Below are 21,076 nucleotides of genomic sequence, written 5' to 3' on the forward strand. Positions count from 1 at the left end.
AAGTGACCCATCATGATACAAATCTGGTATGCAGTGTAATATGAGTAGTTTATTTTTATGAACGCCCATTGGTGATCTACACAAAAAAAAGTTGATAACATGCGCGTGCAGCAATTGATTATAGGGATTCTAGAAAATCCTAAATACATGTACTCATCAAATACACAATATACTTAGCATAATAATATTTTTATTTTTATCTCCTTTATTATTTTTCAAGATTCTGTACTGCTTGTTTGATTTCACTGACAACTAAATCGATGTCATCTGTGGTTGTATCTCTTCCTATACTCAATCTAATAGCGTTGCTGGCAACATCGTACGGAACACCAATACTTAATAAAATATGGGAAGGGCTGAAAATATAAACAAAATATAATTGTGAAACTTCTTTGAACAGACACTTCATAGATCACCTCGGCAATCACCGATTCATTTCGAGATGCAGGACAAATTACAGATATTCCAGTGTGTGACATTTATAAAGACTTAATTAGGCCCTGAAAATAACCCTTAACCATATTTCTGATTTATACTATAACGAATAAAAGAAAATTATAAGTCCCTGTTCAGAAAACGAGGCCAGACTTTTATGTTTTGACTTTCGTTTGTTCATTTGTTTGTCCACCTGTATCTCTGACATGCCTGGACCAATTACATTTAAATTTCATGTATAAATTGTGCATCTACATATGTGTATTCAATAGTTTCACGATTTGATTCATGATGGTCAAATGTTAAAATGTTAAAAATTCTTATTCTTGAACTGAATCCTGGTCATGTATGGACAGATTTTGTTAAAACTTGGAACATTGGACAATATGGGACCCCCATGCATGCCTGTTTGTTTTTCTGATTGGATTCAAAATGGCTGACTAGCAGCCATTTTGGTTTAACAAATGCTGTTCTGGACATGACCAGTTATGTTAAAACTTTATATATACATCATATATCATGTCAAACATGCATTTCTATTCATTTCACGATCCAATATAAGATGGTCAAATTGCTGTTGTTTTAGTATTAAAAATTTATCAAATTCAAGCATGTATGTAGGCAGTATGAATGCTTACATGTACACAGTGAATGCTTACATGTACACAGTGAATTCTTACATGTACACAGTGAATGCTTACATACACAGTGAATGCTTGCATGTTCACAGTGAATGCTTACATACACAGTGAATGCTTACATGTACACAGTGAATGCTTACATGTACACAGTGAAAGCTTACATACACAGTGAATGCTTACATACACAGTGAATGCTTACATGTACACAGTGAATACTTACATGTACACAGTGAATACTTACATGTACACAGTGAATGCTTACATGTACACAGTGAATGCTTACATACACAGTGAATGCTTGCATGTACACAGTGAATGTTTGCATGTACACAGTGAATGCTTACATATACAGTGGATGCTTACATACACAATGAATGCTTACATACACAGTGAATGCTTACATATACAGTGAATGCTTACATGTACGCAGTGAATGCTTACATGTACAGTGAATGCTTACATACACAGTGAATGCTTACATGCACATTGAATGCTTACATGTACACAGTGAATGCTTACATACACAGTGAATGCTTGCATGTACACAGTGAATGCTTACATATACAGTGAATGCTTACATACACAGTGAACGCTTACATGTACAGTGAATTCTTACATAGTGAATGCTTACATACACAGTGAATGCTTACATACACAGTGAATGTTTACATGTACACAGTGAATGTTTACATGTACACAGTGAATGCTTACATGTACCCAGTGAATGCTTACATACACAGTGAATGCTTACATGCACACAGTGAATGCTTACATGTACACAGTGAATGCTTACATACACAGTGAATGCTTACATACACAGTGAATGTTTACATGTACACAGTGAATGTTTACATGTACACAGTGAATGTTTACATGTACACAGTGAATGCTTACATGTACACAGTGAATGCTTGCATGTACACAGTGAACGCTTACATACACAGTGAATGTTTACATGTACACAGTGAATGCTTACATACACAGTGAATGCTTACATGCACATAGTGAATGCTTACATGTACACTGAGAATGCGTACATGTACACAGTAAATGCTTTTCAAACTTCAAACTTACGAGGAATGTTTTTCAGAATGACATGCTGCACCTACACTTGCTTGAAGATGCTTTGTTTGTTGAAGTATTTTATATCCTGTAAGAAAAAAACGTTACTGTCAAATTTATTTATTAATGACCTATGACTCCTATAGACATGTCGCAAAAATGTCCAGCAACCATTATATGATTTTATTTACAATGAAAAATAATAATAAAAATAAAAAACAATAATAAAAATAAAATCAATAGACATGTGTTCATATATTTTGTACATTTAACTACCAATTACTATACATATCTGTAACATATATCAAGATAACTTTTTCACCAATAAATTTACACTCAAATGTTTGATAATTCAATCATTTCACGAAGACTGACTTTCATTGTAGTCTATAAGATGACTCTTTGCCATGCCCTAAAAATGTCCTAAACTTTCAATTTTCACCACAAAAAATGGTCTAGCTATACTGGTAATTGCACTCTTATCCTGTCCAGAGAAATATACAATATTGTTTTCAGTCTCTATAATTTCGAGAAAATCTAATTAAGTTCTTGTTTTTATCTGCATTCTGATGTTATTCCACGTTGTTTTTATATCAATGCCAACTTAAGCCAATCTATCATTCCCCACACATGGCAACATTAATCAGCCCATGAGAGATTTATACGGTAACCTTGTTATAATGAACACCTTTATAATGAATTTCCTGATAATAAACACATTGCATGTCTCCTACTCACAACAAACCCAAAATATTATTGTGCTTTCCTATAGTGAACACTTCACTATATCGAACTAAAAGGAAGCGCCCCCCCCTCAAAAAAAGTTTGTTGTAACAAGTTTACGGCTGATCTGTACTGGCTCGGAAGATGAATTCTGATTGGCTAAAAAAACAAAAAAACTTGTGGCGTTGAATGCACGTTCATTGTCAGTATTGTTATGCAAATTCAAACTAGCTAATCATTTACAACCTTCCGAGCCAGTGCAGATTAGCCCCAAGTTTAAAGTATACTTGTATACCATATACTTACCTTCTAAGCCTGGCCCTTGAATAGATACATTACATGTGTTAGGTAGCCTTTCACTCTCAGCGTATCTACCATTAAAATGAACTCTCTCTCCAAACTCCACCTGTAAAGTGGACCAATATATGATCTGCTATATTTAGGAGTATCATGCACCATCACTAAAATTTTAAGATTCTGGCAAATCCTTTTCCAATGCGATTCAGTGAAATGTACGAGTACTAATATTAGATGTAAGATGGCTGTCGATGCAAACAACTTTGCTGTCACTGGAGGACATGGCTTACAGAAGAGGTGTATTTAATGCCAACTGTCACTACTGTAAAACATGTTTAAATTGCTACATGTCATTTTAGCGAATTTGACTTGAATTAACTGATTCTTAATTTAGCTAAAGTGCAAATAATCTTACTATGAGAATATACTCTATTCTAATTAGTGACATCTTAATTTTGCAAAATTGTGGATTAGCTAACTAAATTAGCTAAACAAACATGCTAGCTAAAAAGACATGTTTTACACTATTTAAAAGTTGATCTCACTGTTTACATTGTGCATGTTTGTATGAAAGAATTTCTTATGTAATTTCAATGATAAAATCTTTATGTTTAAATTTCCAATTCTGCACTATGAATCAACTTTTTGAACATAACTACCGATACTTTTCCACGATAATAAAAAAAAAAATTTTAAATAAAAGAAAAAAATTATGTGGGTTTACATTTTCTGAAAAGTAACAAAAAATGATTTTAAATTAATGACAATGGGTAAGAACTACGTACTGTTAATTTTTCTTCCAAATAGTCCCTTATTTTCCTCATTTCATGTTCATATTTAGTGATATTCCTGACCACAAGTTCTGCTGCCTAAAAAGAAACAGGATAGTAACCATAAAAATAACCATATTACATTGTACCAACAGTGATGTGTGAGTTGCATTTAATACTAAGCTTGCAGTTCATTATATAATATATATAATTATACATCTGTCACTGTTTCGATCACCATAAGTGACAGCGTGCCATTAATTAGTGGTATATTGCACCAGGAATCTGCATCTTATTAGGAAATGTGAATTCCAAATATGGAAAGAATATCCAATATTTCCAATATGTTTGATGTACATAATTTGCAGAATCCATGCAATAAGCTCATAGTATACATGTATGCAGAGTTTGTGAATGAAATAGAAGAATGATTCTCATTGGCTATAAAACACTAACATCTAGACAATTAACCAATCATTTACTGAGTTACGGCAACAGTTTTAATCTGTTTTCTAGATTAAATCATAACTGCAGTACTTCAATTTTTGTACTAAACACTCACCTTTCCTAGTCCAGCTATCATTCCAGTATTTTCAGTTCTGCAGAGAAATGCAATATTTACTGTAAACATTTTACAAACAAGGAACTGTTTACATTCCTCCCACTTTTGAAAAATGATAAATGTTATCAATTTTCAGTGAATATTCTGATGAATTCACAAATTATATATTGTAATAAAAAAAATACACTTTTCCTACCCTGGTCTGAAATTTCTTTCCTGACCTCCACCAAACAGCATAGGATAAATTGGTGTTGTACATCCTGGCTCCTTCGCATACAATGCACCAATACGAGGACCATAAAACTATATATAATAAAAATTACAACATATAGTAAGTAGTAGTAGCATCTTTTGTTAATTATTTCTGATATTTTTAAGGTATATTTTATGCATTGGATATGCATGTATTAGTAACAAAGGTTTTAGTGGAGCCATGAATACAGAGCACACATCCCATCTCCCCCATTCTCTTTCCCAGAGTTTCTTGCAGTTAGAACACCAGTTAGGTATCTCTCTAGCCATTTTGTGGTGAAGCGTATTTTTGTTACTGATAAACAAGTTTTAAATGATAGCTGATAATGATCTCATTGTAAACGTAAAAAAAGGGGGAAATAATTTCATTGCGGAATAATGTGGTTACTAATTGGTGATTTTCCGTACAATTGCGAGATCTCGCGAGATGCATGAAAGAAGCGCGTCGAACATCTGCCGCAAAAATCGAACGATTTGATTTTGAACTAGAATTTCTTTATTTCGTAGCTTACATGTACATTGACCGGCCGATCTTCGACAGAGGAATATTGCTTCCGAATACCCTTACTTAATCGAAATTGCCTATCATCAAATGTGGACAGCACATTATTAAGCATGGAAATATCCCCGAAATACTTTCGCGTTTGTTGAATCCCACGCGATGTTTGACGCGACTACGACGCTATGACCTTTGTTTGTCCTGTTTTTACGTTCGATTTCACGCATAACGCGTGATTCTCGCAGTGAACGGAAAATGGTCTATTAAGATGTTACAAGCTGACAGTCCAGCTGATTGCTAGGCAAAGAAATATAAACAAACAAGTGTACTTTGTGGTATTTACAGCTAACTCATCCTAATGTCACCCAATTTGTGCTACAACTACTTTAGAACTTGCAACAAAAAAGTCAGGTAAAGTTTGTATATCCTCGGGGCGGAGCTACATCACAAGATGTTTCATGTAGCTAAGACGCGCACCACTGTACCATGCATTTCTATGGGCTCTGTGCACGCTGCTGTGAAACGCCGGTCGAGCCGGTGAAAATTCGAGAAAACAACACAAACTCAACTTTGAAGTAATCCTGAACAACCAAATTTATATATGTTACACACGTAGGGCTAATCTTGTTACACTGTTCAGGGCAGTCTCAACAACCATCCCAAAGTACCGTTTTCTGCGAGTTTTTGGCCTTTGCTTTCACCGCAAGGGTTGGCAGGCGGTGAAAATGCCCGGATGTCCGCTCCCGAGGATACCGATAATTGCTGTTTTTGCTAAACAATAGTTTTATATTTTTGATATTTTCCCCGAGTAATCAACCATCTGGCAGAAAACAGCCATACTCAGATAATGTCAATCCACCTTCAAGTTGATGTTTCTTCTCATTAACAAGAAAACTAAAACTAGTTACACCTTTGAATCCTAGTTTTCATATCTCATACTTTTTTAAAATTTCTCCCGGATTAAATTATCAGTTTTAAATTTATTTTACAGTCTTGCACTTTGCTTCTATCACTTCAACCACTTCTGATCAGTTGTTCATGGCACATAAAGGAATATTACTAAACAGGATTACATTTACCTTATGCCCAACAATGGTGAGATAGTCCACACCTAACTCTTCTACATCCACTGGAATCTTACCAATAGCCTGGGCAGCATCTGTATGTATCAGTATCCTAAACACTTCAGATCTAGGATTTCTCTTTATAGACTTGACAGCTTTTGAGATTTCAGCAATCGGCTGTATGAAAAATTAAAAACATTTATAAATATAGATTAATTATCATTACTATATATCTGTTGTCTCAATAAATTATGGTGTATGTGTCGTAAATTAGCGGCATTTCCAAGACGACGGACATGTTTGAAAAGTGCCACTTATAATTTCCACCAAAATGTTGGTGCAATATTTTTACACATTTTTATGTACTTTTCTATATTTTTTTTAGTAATTTAGAATAAAATAGACATATTTAGTCATCACTAAATATCATGATCATTCTTGGTTATACAGGTTTATTTTGTGAAAAGTGACTTTGCCATTGAAATAGCATTCACATTCTTATCAAGTAAATCTATGTGAATCAATATATTGAATGGCTCGATATTCAAATTACTGTAAAATATTTTATTTCCGCTTGGAATTTAGGGCTGAAGGAAGGGCTGATTCAGTGAAAATAAAATCCAGCGAATATACCTTTTTTCCTATATTTCACATTCAACTGTCAAAAATCATTGAAAATAAATTCCATACAAAATGCCTAAAAAACTATTTCAGCGAAAATTAATTCCAGCTAAAATAAAGTACTTTACAGTATGTCTTAGTATTAACCACATAGAATTATGGGTAATCCCATTCAACTCGTCAAAAATCAGTAAAAATAAATTTCATACAAAACACTGTAAAAGTCTATTCAGCAAAAATTAATTCCAGCTAAAATAAAGTATTTTACAGTAGTATGGCTCGCATTACCTGTATTACACCTGTCTCATTATTAGCCATCATAACAGTAACGAGGCATGTATTCGGTTTGATTGCAGAGATGATGTCATTTACTTCCACTCGACCAGTCAGTTTAGATGCTGTGACAAAAGTAGCCTCTGAAAAAAATACCATTAGTGAAACATGTATTAACTATGTTAATGATGTTGAATAAAATATATTGATTGATCAATTGAAATTCTAACATTCATTTTGATTTCTAAAATGCATATTTAAAAAATGTATAAACAATTTAAAAACAAAACAACCACAGCTTTATGTCATTCACTATAATATCTGGTTCTCGTTTTTTAACCTTACTGTGAAATGCTGTAATTGGAAATGGCAGTCTCATGCATACACATACCCATTTTATTTTCCTTGACAAAGTGTTCCACCACTAGCTTGATTGAATCGTGTTCTAGATTAGACGTTACTACATGAGGTAAACTGTGATTCACCGATGATGACATCTCGGCATAATATCTCATCGCTGTATGGAACACCAAATTATTTGCCTACAGTCGGAACGAAAATATAAAGTTAGTTTGAGGCAAAATAAAATGTTACACTACTGAGTATTTTACTGCTTGTATGTGCAATGCATTATGGGAAACAACTTCCCATTGTTATAATAATAATAATAATAATAATTTATTTACCTAGAAAATATTTCATACAATACTCAAAATTGTACATGCAGTCTAGGTAAAATGGAATCTGAAATAGCTTAAAAGTCGAGTCAGATCCCTGACATAACTTGAATTTAATGACTTAAGTTAAGACTGACAGTAGGTTACACCTCAGTATATTTCAAATAAACAAATATGATAATATAATAATATATATATATATATATATGTATATACATACATTTATAATAAATATTAGTTCTATTCTAAATACTCTGACATTAAATTTTCCCGTATAGTATTTTTGAATGTAAGTTTTTGTTTAGACCTTAAAGAAATTGATATGCTGTTCCAAAGTTTGGCCCCTAAATAAGATATTGCAAATGTCCCCGCTACTGTGTTCATTCTAGGTACAAGTAAATCATTTCGACATCTTTGTCGTGTTCTATATTTATGATGTAAATACTGCAAATTATATGTTGACATTGATTGTGGGAGATTCTCATGAGTTATATCATACATAAAACTTAAAAGTAATGACTTATGAAGTTTAAAAATATCAAGAATTTGAAGAGTATTAAAAATTGGTGGAGCATGCGCAGTAAAGTCGAAAAACGTTATAATTCTGGCTATCATTTCTTGTGCGGTATGTATAACTTTAAGATTTGACGGGTATGTACTACCCCAAACTTCTAAACCATAGGTGATATGAGGCTGAATCAACGTTTTGTATAACAAAAGGAGAAAATGCCGTGGGACATAATGTCTTAATTTTAAAAGAATACCCGTCTTTTTCCTAATAGTTTTATTGATCTTTGAAATGTGATTATCCCAGGTCAGATATTTATCAATTTCCACCCCTACGAAAGTTGCTGATTCAGTCTCTTATAGTACGTTGTTTTTTATAGACAGGGCACCTCTTACTGTCACACACATACGCCTACCACTGATGATCATATATTTTGTTTTTGAACAATTGATAGTCAACTTATTTGCATCACACCAGTGTACAACACTGTTTAAATGTTTGTTAATAATACGCAAATCAATATCTGCCCCTGGTGAAAAAGAATGAAACAAACTGGAGTCATCAGCAAAGAGTCTGAAATTAAAAAAATTTGTAGAGTTTGGGAAATCATTAATGTATAAAAGAAATAAGGTAGGGCCAAGTACTGAACCTTGTGGTACACCACATGATATAGGAAGTTGCCCAGATGAAACACTATTTGAAAAAATGAATTGTGATCTATCTTCTAGATAACTTTTAAACCACTTATTTGGAAGCCCGCGTATACCATAATGACCCATTTTTTCCAGCAAAATTGTATGATTAATAGTATCAAAAGCTTTTGTAAAATCGATAAATATTCCAATAATTGGCTTGCCCTCGTCAATTTGAAGGAGTAGTGTGTTTATTAAATTGGTTAGGGAAAGCTTAGTGCTGAATTTATTACGAAACCCGTATTGATGCTTGTAAAGAATTTTCTCTTTCTCCAAATAATGCAGTAGTTGTTTGTTAACTATTTATTCTAGAACCTTGCTAATAAGGGGTAACACTGAGATTGGCCTATAGTTTCCAGGGATATTGTTTGGGCCTTTTTTGTAGATGGGCGTTACCTTTGCCATTTTTAATGCATTTGGAAAATGTCCCTGTAAAAATGATAAATTAAAAATAAAACAAAGTGGTTTACAAATGATATCAGCTCCATCTACAAGAAGTCGTGTCGGTAAACAGTCATAGCCTGACGATTTGTTCTGATCAAGATGGCTTAATGACAAAGCTACCTCCTGTTCTGTGGTTGGTGCAAGGAAGAATGAATTCACATAATAGAAGAAATAATATCTCAATAATATATGGTAAGCTGCTAATTTGAATGTCAAATTTTTGAGATGTTTTAATAATATTAAGATTCATATCAATAATAATAAATACAATATGTTTTTATCCTGTCGTCAAGCAAAATTTCAAGATATGAAGAAAGAATTTTACCTCAAAAATAGGAAAATGTACATTTCAGGTTTATTTCTTGCAAAATTGACCAATGATCCCCATATGTTGTTTCATATTCTGTATTCTAATAGGAATACTCATAATAATGACAGCCTGAAGAAATGACATGTAATCTTCAATTCGGCCCAAACCTCAAAATATCTGCAGTAGCACTTTATGATGTACTTACTGGTAACAATTTTATAATATGAGGTTATTACGAGGATACCTTAAAGTATGCACAAAGACAGTACAGTGGGAGTATCGACCGACCTGCACCGAATTTCAATGCGACGATGTACTGTCTGAGTGCATACTTTGAGGTATCCTCATAATAACCTTCTTATTATACATCTTTTCCTTCCAAGGATACATCATGGGAATGCTGAAATCCAAAATGTTTAGAGCAGAATCAGTGACTTCTTTGTGTGTTCGGTCAAACCCTGGTGCCAGCCATGTTTGTTTTTATTATTAGAGGACGCTTACGCACCTAATCATTCCATATTTGGAATTCGCATTTCCTAATATGATAGGATGAAAATACCCAGTAAAATAATGCAAAAATTACAGCACACTGTAACTTATGGCATTACGGTGACAGATGTATAATAATAGTTTTTATTTTGAGAATCTGCTCATAACAAATAATTAAAAAGTCACTTTTAAAGCAAAACAGAAGTAACAAGTGACACAGTCCCCGTTCAAAATTTTTGTGATCTGACATATAAATTTGATGCTGATGAAGTCATTGAGATTAGATTAAAACCATTAATAGGAGATGAATAGGAGATGAAAATTGGGCATTGGCCGGCCATATTGAATCAAATTACAAAAATAATGTTCATGTTGATGTACATGTATATATTGGTATACTGTCTTTGTACAAAATTTAAACAGAAACGTTCATTGCATTCAAGATAAAGTAGCATGGGTACCATGAAAAACAAGATGGGCGCCAGTCAGCTATATTTGTTTGAATCACGAAAAAAAAAATGACATGCACCTACAACCCAATATGTATGATCATCATACCAACTTAGATTCAAATCGGCCCAGTCATCTCTGAGAAACTGCTGGGGACACGTTTAAGTATCAGAAATAGCAAATTTTACAGTCGGTCATTTTTCCTCCAATCATAAAGTAACTTGACGCGCATATGTAAGACATTATGTATTGTCTTCATGTAAAGTTTGAATGAAATCCGTCAATGGGTGTCTGAGATATAGCCTTGGACGTACGTACGTATGGATGGGCGGACGGACGAAACGAACCTCAATTAATAGTCCCCGTTTTCGGACTTCGTCCGAACGGGGACTAAAAACAAGATGCCGACGAAATATGAGGAAAGACCCTTTCCCAGTAGTTACTGTCTCTCAACATGTCAATACACATGGCTGCTGCAATCTTAATTGAGGATTTGCTTTAAGCTTTATTAAAATGATCGCTCAGAGTTGAAAGAGGAAAACTTGTGAGAATCTAAAGAATCTTCATTGGGTATTAACCTTTTCACCACCACCAAATTTGGCAGAGAAAGTCTGGTGGTGAAAAGGTTAAATTAATGAACTCTAAGTGCATGCTAAATTAATTGGAAATTAAAATTGAATTCTGGTACCTCTGTTCCTCCAGATGTAATGATGATGTCATCACTTCTTGCATTGATCATTTCAGCAATAAAAGCTCTGGATTTCACGATGATAGACTTGGCTTTTTGACCTAAAATATTGAAGTAATACAACAGACAAAAATTCACATAAGAAAAAACAACAACAAAAGCTCAATTATAGTTTGGTTTTAAAAAAAAAATTATTTCACATATGGTAGATGTTTTTTTAATGATTGAAGTTCAAAAACATTAATTATTAAATATTAAACGTTGTTTTTTTCTGTGAAGCAAATCATAGTCTGGATAAACTAAGCAAAGTGTTTTAGGAATAAGTGGGATGCCAAAAGCAGTCAATAAATATTGTTACATGAAAATAGGAAATACATTTGACATAACTAGAAAGCTAATTGAATTTAACCAACTTCTGTTGTATAATTAGCACAAATCATAATCCTGTTTTTGTTTTCTCGGTGTTAGACAAATCATAACTTACCTGCAGAGTGTGCACTACTTGGGTTCCCCCAGGCATCTTGTAACGCTAGCTGAATGGAACTCAGTACGTCTGGTTCAAGTGGTGTTGTGGCATTGTAATCCAAATAAATACTGGTGGGAGCAGTAGAAATTAATTATTGTCAAACTTTATGTTCTGGTTTACATATTAAACCACAGGGCTCCCTTTGATTAAACACTGTAAATGCATAAATTATTCACTGGTTTTAAATTTTGCTATTTTCACCAATGAATATGTGAAATAACAATAGAACTCATTGTTTTCTTGCCAAGTTCGTGAAATTACTCAAAGTATCGAAACAGTGATGCAAGTGAAACTAACAAATTTACAGTATAACAATTTCCTTCTAGGGCATCCCAACTTATTGCTGCTCTATTGTGTCTAAAAATTGGTTCCCATAACCCAAACAAAATGGGGCGGGGGAAATAAAATTAAGTTATTTAATTATTGAAAAATAACCAAATAAATAAATGGGAAAAAACAAGGTTCTTACCTTTTCTTTTCCATTGTAATTTAGCAATCTACAAATAAAAACAAAGTAACACATAATGTAATCCACCCCCTTGTTCGAAATGGAACCGTCCGCTTCCAACGGGCAACACATACCAACATGGCGGACACGAAGATGTCACTATTTCTGGAAGGCATCTGGGTCATTTTTAGTGTTTTCTACTCCATAATACGATCGATTTTTTCATGGATATTGCCAGCACGACTCAAGGACATTAGTGACGACGTTGTGTTGATAACCGGCGGTGGAAGGGGAATCGGTCGAGCATTAGCGATCGAATTCGCAAAACAGGGTTGCAAAAAAGTGAGTGCAATACATTGTTGTGTTTACCGACAAATCATGGATTATTGATTTTTAGTTGGTGTTTTTAAATAATAATAATAATTTTAGATTATCTTATGTAAAGTTGTTACCTTCTAAATTAGTAAAGTCTTGACTAGTACGCCATTTTAGTTTTCACGATGTGTTGCAGCCCAGCATACCGGAAGTAAACTGCATGAGACGACCTTTGACATGTGATCATATCTTCACACAAAAACTCATTTTATACTAGTCCCATCTCTTGCTTATTATATGCAGATGATCTAGTATTACTCTCAAAGTAAAAAAACGGACTTCAAAATGCTATAAACTCAGTGCAAACATAATTATGAGAAACTTGAAATAAATGTATCAAAATATAAAATCATGATTTTCAATAAATCTGGCAAAACAGAACATAAATTTGTAATTAATGGAAAATCACTTGAAAATGTATCCTCTTCTTACCTAGGTTTGAAACTAAACACAACTGGTAGGTAAACTGGTAGGTAAACTCATCAGAGCTCAAGAAGATCTCAGCCATAGAGCGATGAAAGCTTTCTTCAAAATAAAACAGTTGTTATACTCTGAAAACACATACCTAAAACTATTTGATAGTATGGTTAAACCTATCCTAATCTATTGCAGCGAAATTTGGACAAGTGACTGCGTACTACAAATAAAAAATATTTTTGATAGTGGGCTACCTATGGAAAAATTTCATAACAAATTTTGCAAATACATTTTACAGGTAAACTGGAAAGCCAGTCACTTGGTATGTATTTTAGAATTAGGTAGACACCTTTTTTTCTGACTAGTATAAAACAAATGATAAAATATTGGCTAAAAATAAAAACATAGAATGAAAACACGCTAGTCCATGAAGCATACAGACTTGGCTTAGAGATGGATAGTAAAGGTATACTTAATTGGGTATCTGGTATCAAAAATACTGTGGAATACTTTATTTTCGCTGGAATTTATTTTCGCTGAAAAGGCATTTTGCTTGGAATTTATTTTCACAGATTTTTGATGAGTATAATGTGAAATATAGGAAAACAAATATATTCGCTGGATTTTATTTTCACGGAATCATCCCTTCAGCGAAAATACCGAAAATAAATTCCAAGCGAAAATAAAGTATTCTACAGTATATTGCACTATGTGGAAATGGATAAGTCATGGGAAAATAATGATCCAAATTATAACATCATGTCACCAATCTAACGCAATTTGCATTAAGTATCTGAAGACAAGAGTCAAGAACAAATGCATGATGATAATAAAAACAAAAATAAAATAAAAACAGTAACAAATGCAAAACATAGAGCAGCATTAACAAAATTGAGAATTACCACCCACCACCTTTTAAGCCATGCTCGTATTCAATTGGACGCATCCCTGCACCTGTCGCACAGAGATTTGACATACTCAGTATATTATTTTGGAACAATAATCTTCATTATAATAAAAATAACTTCTATTTTCTTGAAAGTTTGAAAACATTAATAGGGAGAATATTAATATTGCTAATTGAAATTTATGAAATTTATTTATTTAAAAATATTTTATATAAAAAACATGCATATCTAAGTAAAATACATTTTATGAGAGTTATACTTGTAATTAAAGATAATTATTAACTATTTTTGTCTTCTTTTAAGATTGTGTTATGGGGTCGTACTGCAGAAACACTTTTATCAACATCGAATGCTGCGGCAGAATACGGTGCCAAGGTGTTCTTATATGTGTGTGATGTCAGTGAAAAAGATGAAGTATACCAACAAGCAAAAAAGGTAGAGTCAGAAGTTGGACCAGTCACTATCTTAGGTATTTACATTGTTATTATTCACTGCCTTTTGTTTCTAATAGCTACCAGCCTTTTCTAAGCTATTCACCTTTTTTCTCAGCAGACTTCCTTTATACATGTCAATGTCAATTTGTTTTTCAAAATTGATACACATGCATGAGTTTTTTTAGCTCCGCTGTCATCGAAGATGACCTATCGTCCGCCCGCCATACACCGTTTGTCAACTGTTTTCTTTCAAACGACTTCTTTACTAAAACTAGTCATCTGGATTGCCTCGCTATACCACACCGATGGCTCTCTGTCAGATTTGTTCATTTCATGACATCAAATGTAAACCTCTATTTTTTGGGGAATATTTTTGTCATTTATGTTCACAACCTCTTGTCAGATTTATATTATTTTTTTGTTTTTTTCTCACTTTCCCATACGTTATATATGGGCTATGTATAATGCATGGACTCCAGTAGACAACTGTATCAGTTTGAAGCTAGGCTTTCTTAGTACACATTGTTTTGGAAAATGAACTGAATGGGCCAACGTTCACCTCCCCCAAATCCTCACGGGCCAGGTCAGGGTTATCTCAAATGACATGTCACTTTGTTATTCCCAATTCAGTCACATGTATATATTCTGGTAATAGTGACAACAACTTCATGTTTCAGTTTCAATTTCCTGTACACCCACATCATCAATTATACATATCCATGCATTACATACACAAATATGTTTCCTTGTAAGGGATATGTCCTTCCAGTGACCATTGCCACAATTACTAAACTGTCATGGATTCCACTTCTCCTATCCACCTAGTAACTGCCACTGCCCTCTGCACTTGTCAATTACAGCAAACACTGTCCCTCAGAGAGAGCTCCACTGACCGCAAGGTTGCTTGTTTAGTTTTGTTGTGAAATTGTCATTAAATTTAAATTTTTCATGAAAATGAATTTTGAACATTTTATTTTTCTTTAATTTTCAAACTGACAAAAAATCTTTAAAAAAGTTGTTTCATATGCAATTTCAAACTGGCACACATAATCACAAGTAATATGACAATTTGTTTTCTTGCCCTAAAACAAAACAATTTTCTCAGACCTGCAAGAGTTTGGTTTTAGACAGCTGTTACTCTATCTTAAATAATGCAAGTAAACCATAAATTTAGAGAAATGATGAATGTTCAATTTAATTATTTATTTAATATTTTTTTTTTTGCAGTAAATAATGCCGGTGTTGTGCATAGTAATAAATCATTGGTTGAAGCCAAAGATGAAGACATTATGAAAACAATACAAACAAATATATTTGGCCATATTTGGGTAATTATATGCATTTACCTTATTTCCATATTCATCAGTTGACTGGATTTGGCCATATTTGGGTAATTATATGCATTTACCTTATTTCCATATTCATCAGGTGACTGGATTTGTCCATATTTGGGTAATTATATGCATGTACCTTATTTCCATATTCATCAGGTGACTACTAGATTTGTCCACATTTGGGTAATTATATGCATGTACTTTATTTCCATATTAATCAGCTGACTGAATTTGTCCATATTTGGGTAATTATATTCATGTAACTAGCCTGACATGTAGGCATGAGTGGCGCTTTCGTAACCAGGGAGACAAAGCCATGTTTGCATTGTTAGCAAAAATCACAGACTGTTTTCATTGAGATGATTGGTACCGACAAAAAAATCGATGGGGGAAGTGAAAAACTACATCGTTCTATCGGGCATGTGTTGGGTTTGGAGCACCGCAGAGGGCACAACTCACGCAACCTTGTCAGGCTAGCTTGCAACTGCATATTATATATGTAGGTATTGAATGGAAAATAAAAGACCTCACACCAGTTCAGTTCAGATGAAATATACTCATAGTGAATCTCAAATTTATCTCATTTTTGCAGACTTGTAAAGCTTTTCTTCCCTCTATGATGGACAGAAATCATGGCCATATTGTTACGATGAGTTCAGTTTTGGCAAATCAAGCGCTTCCCGGTGCTGGAGCATACAGTGCTTCCAAGGTTTGTACATCCAAATATATACCTGCATGTCAACTTCTTGAGTATCAATTTTTTGCCCACAGACAGAATTGGACTTATGGCAACAACATGTACTGTATTTACATTATTTAATAACAAAGACGTGCCAATATGATAGAAAAAAAAAACATAATTATGATCAAGCTTGGAGTAAATGCAACGTCTGGTTACCACGGTTCCTGGGGGTGCCTAACTTATTGTATTTTATTCCAGGCTGCCAATGTTGGGTTTGCTGAATCTTTAATTCAAGAAATTCATTCCAAAAGGCGATATGGCATTCACAGCACCATTGTTTGTCCGTATATTGTCCAAACTGGTATGTTTAAAGGTGTAAACACACGGTAAGATTTCAACAACACAATACTATGACTGTACAGATACAGTTAAAATTTGTGTCAAGGCACAAGGTCATAATCCACTTTTATTTTGTTCTTTCACAAGGGATAGCATGCTTATGTTTTATGTTCCATTCAAAATAATACCAGACCCAAATATCTGACTGTGAGTGGACTTTTAGTAAAAAAAAACAATCTTTTTTTTTTTTAATTTGCCGACTGATACATTGGGAGGTAGTACTCAGCTAGATCAACTTTTTAGTTCTGCTGTTGACTTTGTCGCATGTGGGCCACTCTCAGATTTGTTAATGTGGAGATGATATTTTTGATTCTCTAATGGTAAAAAGTGATATTTTTGACTTGACCTGTTAAGAACCGCAAGTTCGATTGATTTGATATTATACATACATTTTATAGGAACTACAGGTTGACCTCTCTAATATTTGTTCATTTCGTGGTGATGTCTTCAATTCTCTAATTTTAATGAATATTTTTGACATTTTTGGTAAAAAGTGTTAATTTTCGACTTCTTTTAAAAGAACACTTTGATTGTTTTTGATATTATACATATCCATGTAGGTAGACCTCTCTCAGATTTGTTTCTTTTCTAATGATATCTTCAGTTCTTTAATTGAAATGTGCATTGCTAACAGCAGAGCTATCTCAGCCTAGAGGCTGCTTGTCTTTTATTTCCAATATGGAGTTGTTGAATGGGTTTAACTTTCAACTCTTATGGTGTAGTTGTTGATAAAACTGTTAATGTAGTAAAGTTAATTAGTGGTTAATTCTAATTTCAGCATAAAATATTTCACAGCATCGTTCATCTCTAATACATACGCCATTTCTATTTTCTAGATTTCCTCTGTTATTTCCACGCTTAACCTCAGAATATGTTGCAGAGAAGATTGTCCATGCTGTTAGAAAAAATCAGCAATTACTGATGATTCCCCGGATTATGTATTTCAGTGGAATTGTGAAAAGGTATTGCATATCATCATTCTCTTTTCTTCTCAGCATTGTCAATACTATTTAGGATGGTGTACAAAATCAAACCAGCAGTTTCTGAGCCTGTATCACTGGAGTGGAGTGGAGGAGAAAATAGCTCTTCTGAGCTTCCCTAGTTTGATTTTGATCCTCTCTGTTAGTTTTTTGAGCTCCGCTGTTGACTTTGTCGAGTATAGCTAATCATATTTACTGATAGTGCATCCATCTCAACTATTTATTTTTTGACTACTTCTTGAAAACCACAAGTCGGAATGGTTTGATACTTTGGATAGACCTTACTTAGATTTATTCATTTCGTGTTGATATATTTAAGATTTTTTCATTTCGTGTTGATATCTTTAATTCTCTAATTTTGATGAATATTTTTGTCAATTTTGGTGATAAGTGATATTTATGAATTCTTGTTGAAAAAAAGGGTGGTCTGATTGCTTTGATATTATACATATACAATGTAGGTACCTCAGGTGGACCTCTCTTAGAATTACTCATTTTCTAATGATATCTACAATTCTGTAATTGAAATGTACATTGCTAACAGCAGAGCTCTCAGCTGGGAGGCTGCTGGTTTAATATTTCGCTTGTCAGTGAGTATTATTTCATTGGTCCCATGAATGAATACCAAGTAAAAAAAATCCTGAATAGTGATGAATTGTATCTTAATTAAATTAACATGTCTAACATGTAATCTACATGTATGTATCAATTTTGGAAAAAAATATAATTATGTATATTATTTTTGGTCTTATTTAATAAGTTGGTAGCCTGCCAACATCCTTACCAGTGATACTGACAGTGGCTTTACAATTGTTTTATTTCAGTCTTTTACCAACATTAGCATGGAAGCAGATACTGAAAATGACAGGATCACTGGTTGCTATGGAGACATTTGTCGGCCATGAAGGTGGAGATAAAAATTAGCTATTATTATGATTTGACGTAGCTAAGCCCAAATGATGAACCAAGAAAAGACGTGTGCTCAGTGTTCTGCTTTATGGAATCATACATTGCATTCAAATAAGAATATTTTGCAAACATCAATCACAAGTTATGGCTTCCAACTGTTCTCTGCTTGTCCTGAAAATAAGCTTTGGAACAATTCTTTTTTGTATCAGCATTTCTTTTTTTGATTCAGAAGTTAATATTTAAATGATGGTGGTTGTCATGGCTACATGGTTTCTAATGTGTTTAAATTTTGTGTAAATAACCGCATTTAACTCACATGTATATATATTGCTATGCATAGTATGGGACCCACATAGAATTCATGATGGCCGTAAAGATCATTGCCTTTCAGTCTTTCAAGATGTAATTGGTCATGGCAAAGAATAACTTGAACTCCTGAATGCCAAAGTTAACTTTGTCACTATTCCCACAAAAAATTGCATAATTTTGTCCATATTTTTAAAAAGGTCAATGGGAAATTATGTTCATTTCTCCGAAGAAACTAGAAAAATACATAAAAAGGTGTAAAATATTGAACTAAAATGTTGGCGGGAAAAATTAACATGGTATTTAAAAGGTTAAGTTCTGTGGTTCATTTCAACAAGTTGCAGTGTGCTTGGAACATATTGATCTTATTTATTAATAATCATGTGTAAAGTGGAAATGATGAGGTTGCCATTGACAACCCAGACTTTCATCTGATGGTGTTCTGTTATGTGAGAAAATAAAGATTTAAAATTTGTCTACTTTTGTCAATATACAAGGAAAGCGATACATTTATTGCAAAGCCATTGAAATTAGTTTTTAAGGTGTTGTCTTGAAGAATTTGTGCCGGTGCCAGTGCAACTTTCTCACAACAGTAAATATAAGATTAATTATGCGATTCATTTTTGAATGTTTATAGTTCAATCATGATAAACCTGATCTATTCACTGAATCTCAGGAACTATGTAGTAATTATAGCAATAATAAACTCTACTGTACACTTACGGTTGTAATTAATTGTTGCAACTTGCATGTACATGCTTACAATCTGCATACAGACACAAGTGTGACTGCTTACAATCTCCATACAGACACAAGTGTCAGTGCTTACAATCTCCATACAGACACAAGTGTGAGTGCTTACAATCTCCATACAGACACAAGTGTGACTGCTTTCAATCTCCATACAAATGCACAAGTGTGACTGCTTTCAATCTCCATACAAGTACACAAGTGTGACTGCTTTCAATCTCCATACAAATACACAAGTGTGAGTGCTTACAATCTCCATACAGACACAAGTGTGACTGCTTTCAATCTCCATACAAATGCACAAGTGTGACTGCTTTCAATCTCCATACAAGTACACAAGTGTGACTGCTTTCAATCTCCATACAAATACACAAGTGTGACTGCTTACAATCTCCATACAAATACACAAGTGTGACTGCTTACAATCTCCATACAGACACAAGTGTGACTGCTTACAATCTCCATACAGACACAAGTGTGAGTGCTTACAATCTCCATACAAGTACACAAGTGTGACTGTTTTCAATCTCCATACAAATACACAAGTGTGACTGCTTACAATCTCCATACAAATACACAAGTGTGACTGCTTACAATCTCCATACAAGTACACAAGTGTGACTGCTTACAATCTCCATACAAGTACACAAGTGTGACTGCTTACAATCTCCATACAAATGCACAAGTGTGAGTGCTTACAATCTCCATACAAATACACAAGTGTGACTGCTTACAATCTCCATACAAATACACAAGTATGAGTGCTTACAATCTCCATACAAATACACAAGTGTAACTGCTTACAATCTCCATACAATTACACAAGTGTGACTGCTTACAATCTCCATACAAATACACAAGTGTGACTGCTTACAATCTTCATACAAATACACAAGTGTGACTGCTTACAATCTCCATACAAATGCACAAGTGTGACTGCTTACAATCTCCATACAAATGCACAAGTGTGACTGCTTACAATCTCCGAACAATTGCACAAGTGTGACTGCTTACAATCTTGATACAAATACACAAGTGTGACTGCTTACAATCTCCATACAAATACACAAGTGAGACTGCTTACAATCTCCATACAGACACAAGTGTGAGTGCTTACAATCTCCATACAAATGCACAAGTGTGACTGCTTA

At 33.7% G+C, this 21,076-nt stretch overlaps 2 protein-coding genes across 2 annotated transcripts; one reads left to right on the plus strand and one right to left on the minus strand.

Annotated features, from left to right (window-relative positions):
- Positions 1-29: 29 nt before the first annotated feature.
- Positions 30-12,959, minus strand: LOC100374989 (selenocysteine lyase-like). The gene is made up of 13 exons (XM_085490614.1): positions 12,884-12,959; positions 12,453-12,480; positions 11,942-12,051; positions 11,458-11,558; positions 7,591-7,741; positions 7,215-7,342; positions 6,321-6,482; positions 4,687-4,793; positions 4,491-4,527; positions 3,944-4,027; positions 3,168-3,267; positions 2,151-2,226; positions 30-356 (listed from the first exon to the last, which is right to left on the minus strand). The coding sequence occupies exons 2-13, from the start codon at positions 12,464-12,466 to the stop codon at positions 209-211; spliced, it is 1,218 nt and encodes a 405-aa protein (XP_085346740.1). The 5' UTR covers positions 12,467-12,480; positions 12,884-12,959; the 3' UTR covers positions 30-208.
- On the plus strand, positions 12,552-19,116 carry LOC100375139 (short-chain dehydrogenase/reductase 3-like). The gene is made up of 7 exons (XM_002737336.4): positions 12,552-12,773; positions 14,435-14,600; positions 15,793-15,893; positions 16,492-16,608; positions 16,840-16,967; positions 17,817-17,942; positions 18,785-19,116. The coding sequence occupies exons 1-7, from the start codon at positions 12,570-12,572 to the stop codon at positions 18,882-18,884; spliced, it is 942 nt and encodes a 313-aa protein (XP_002737382.1). The 5' UTR covers positions 12,552-12,569; the 3' UTR covers positions 18,885-19,116.
- Positions 19,117-21,076: the final 1,960 nt, after the last annotated feature.

This window comes from Saccoglossus kowalevskii, chromosome 15, assembly GCF_978046115.1.
Source record: "Saccoglossus kowalevskii chromosome 15, keSacKowa6.1, whole genome shotgun sequence".
In the NCBI taxonomy this organism is placed as follows: domain Eukaryota; kingdom Metazoa; phylum Hemichordata; class Enteropneusta; family Harrimaniidae; genus Saccoglossus; species Saccoglossus kowalevskii.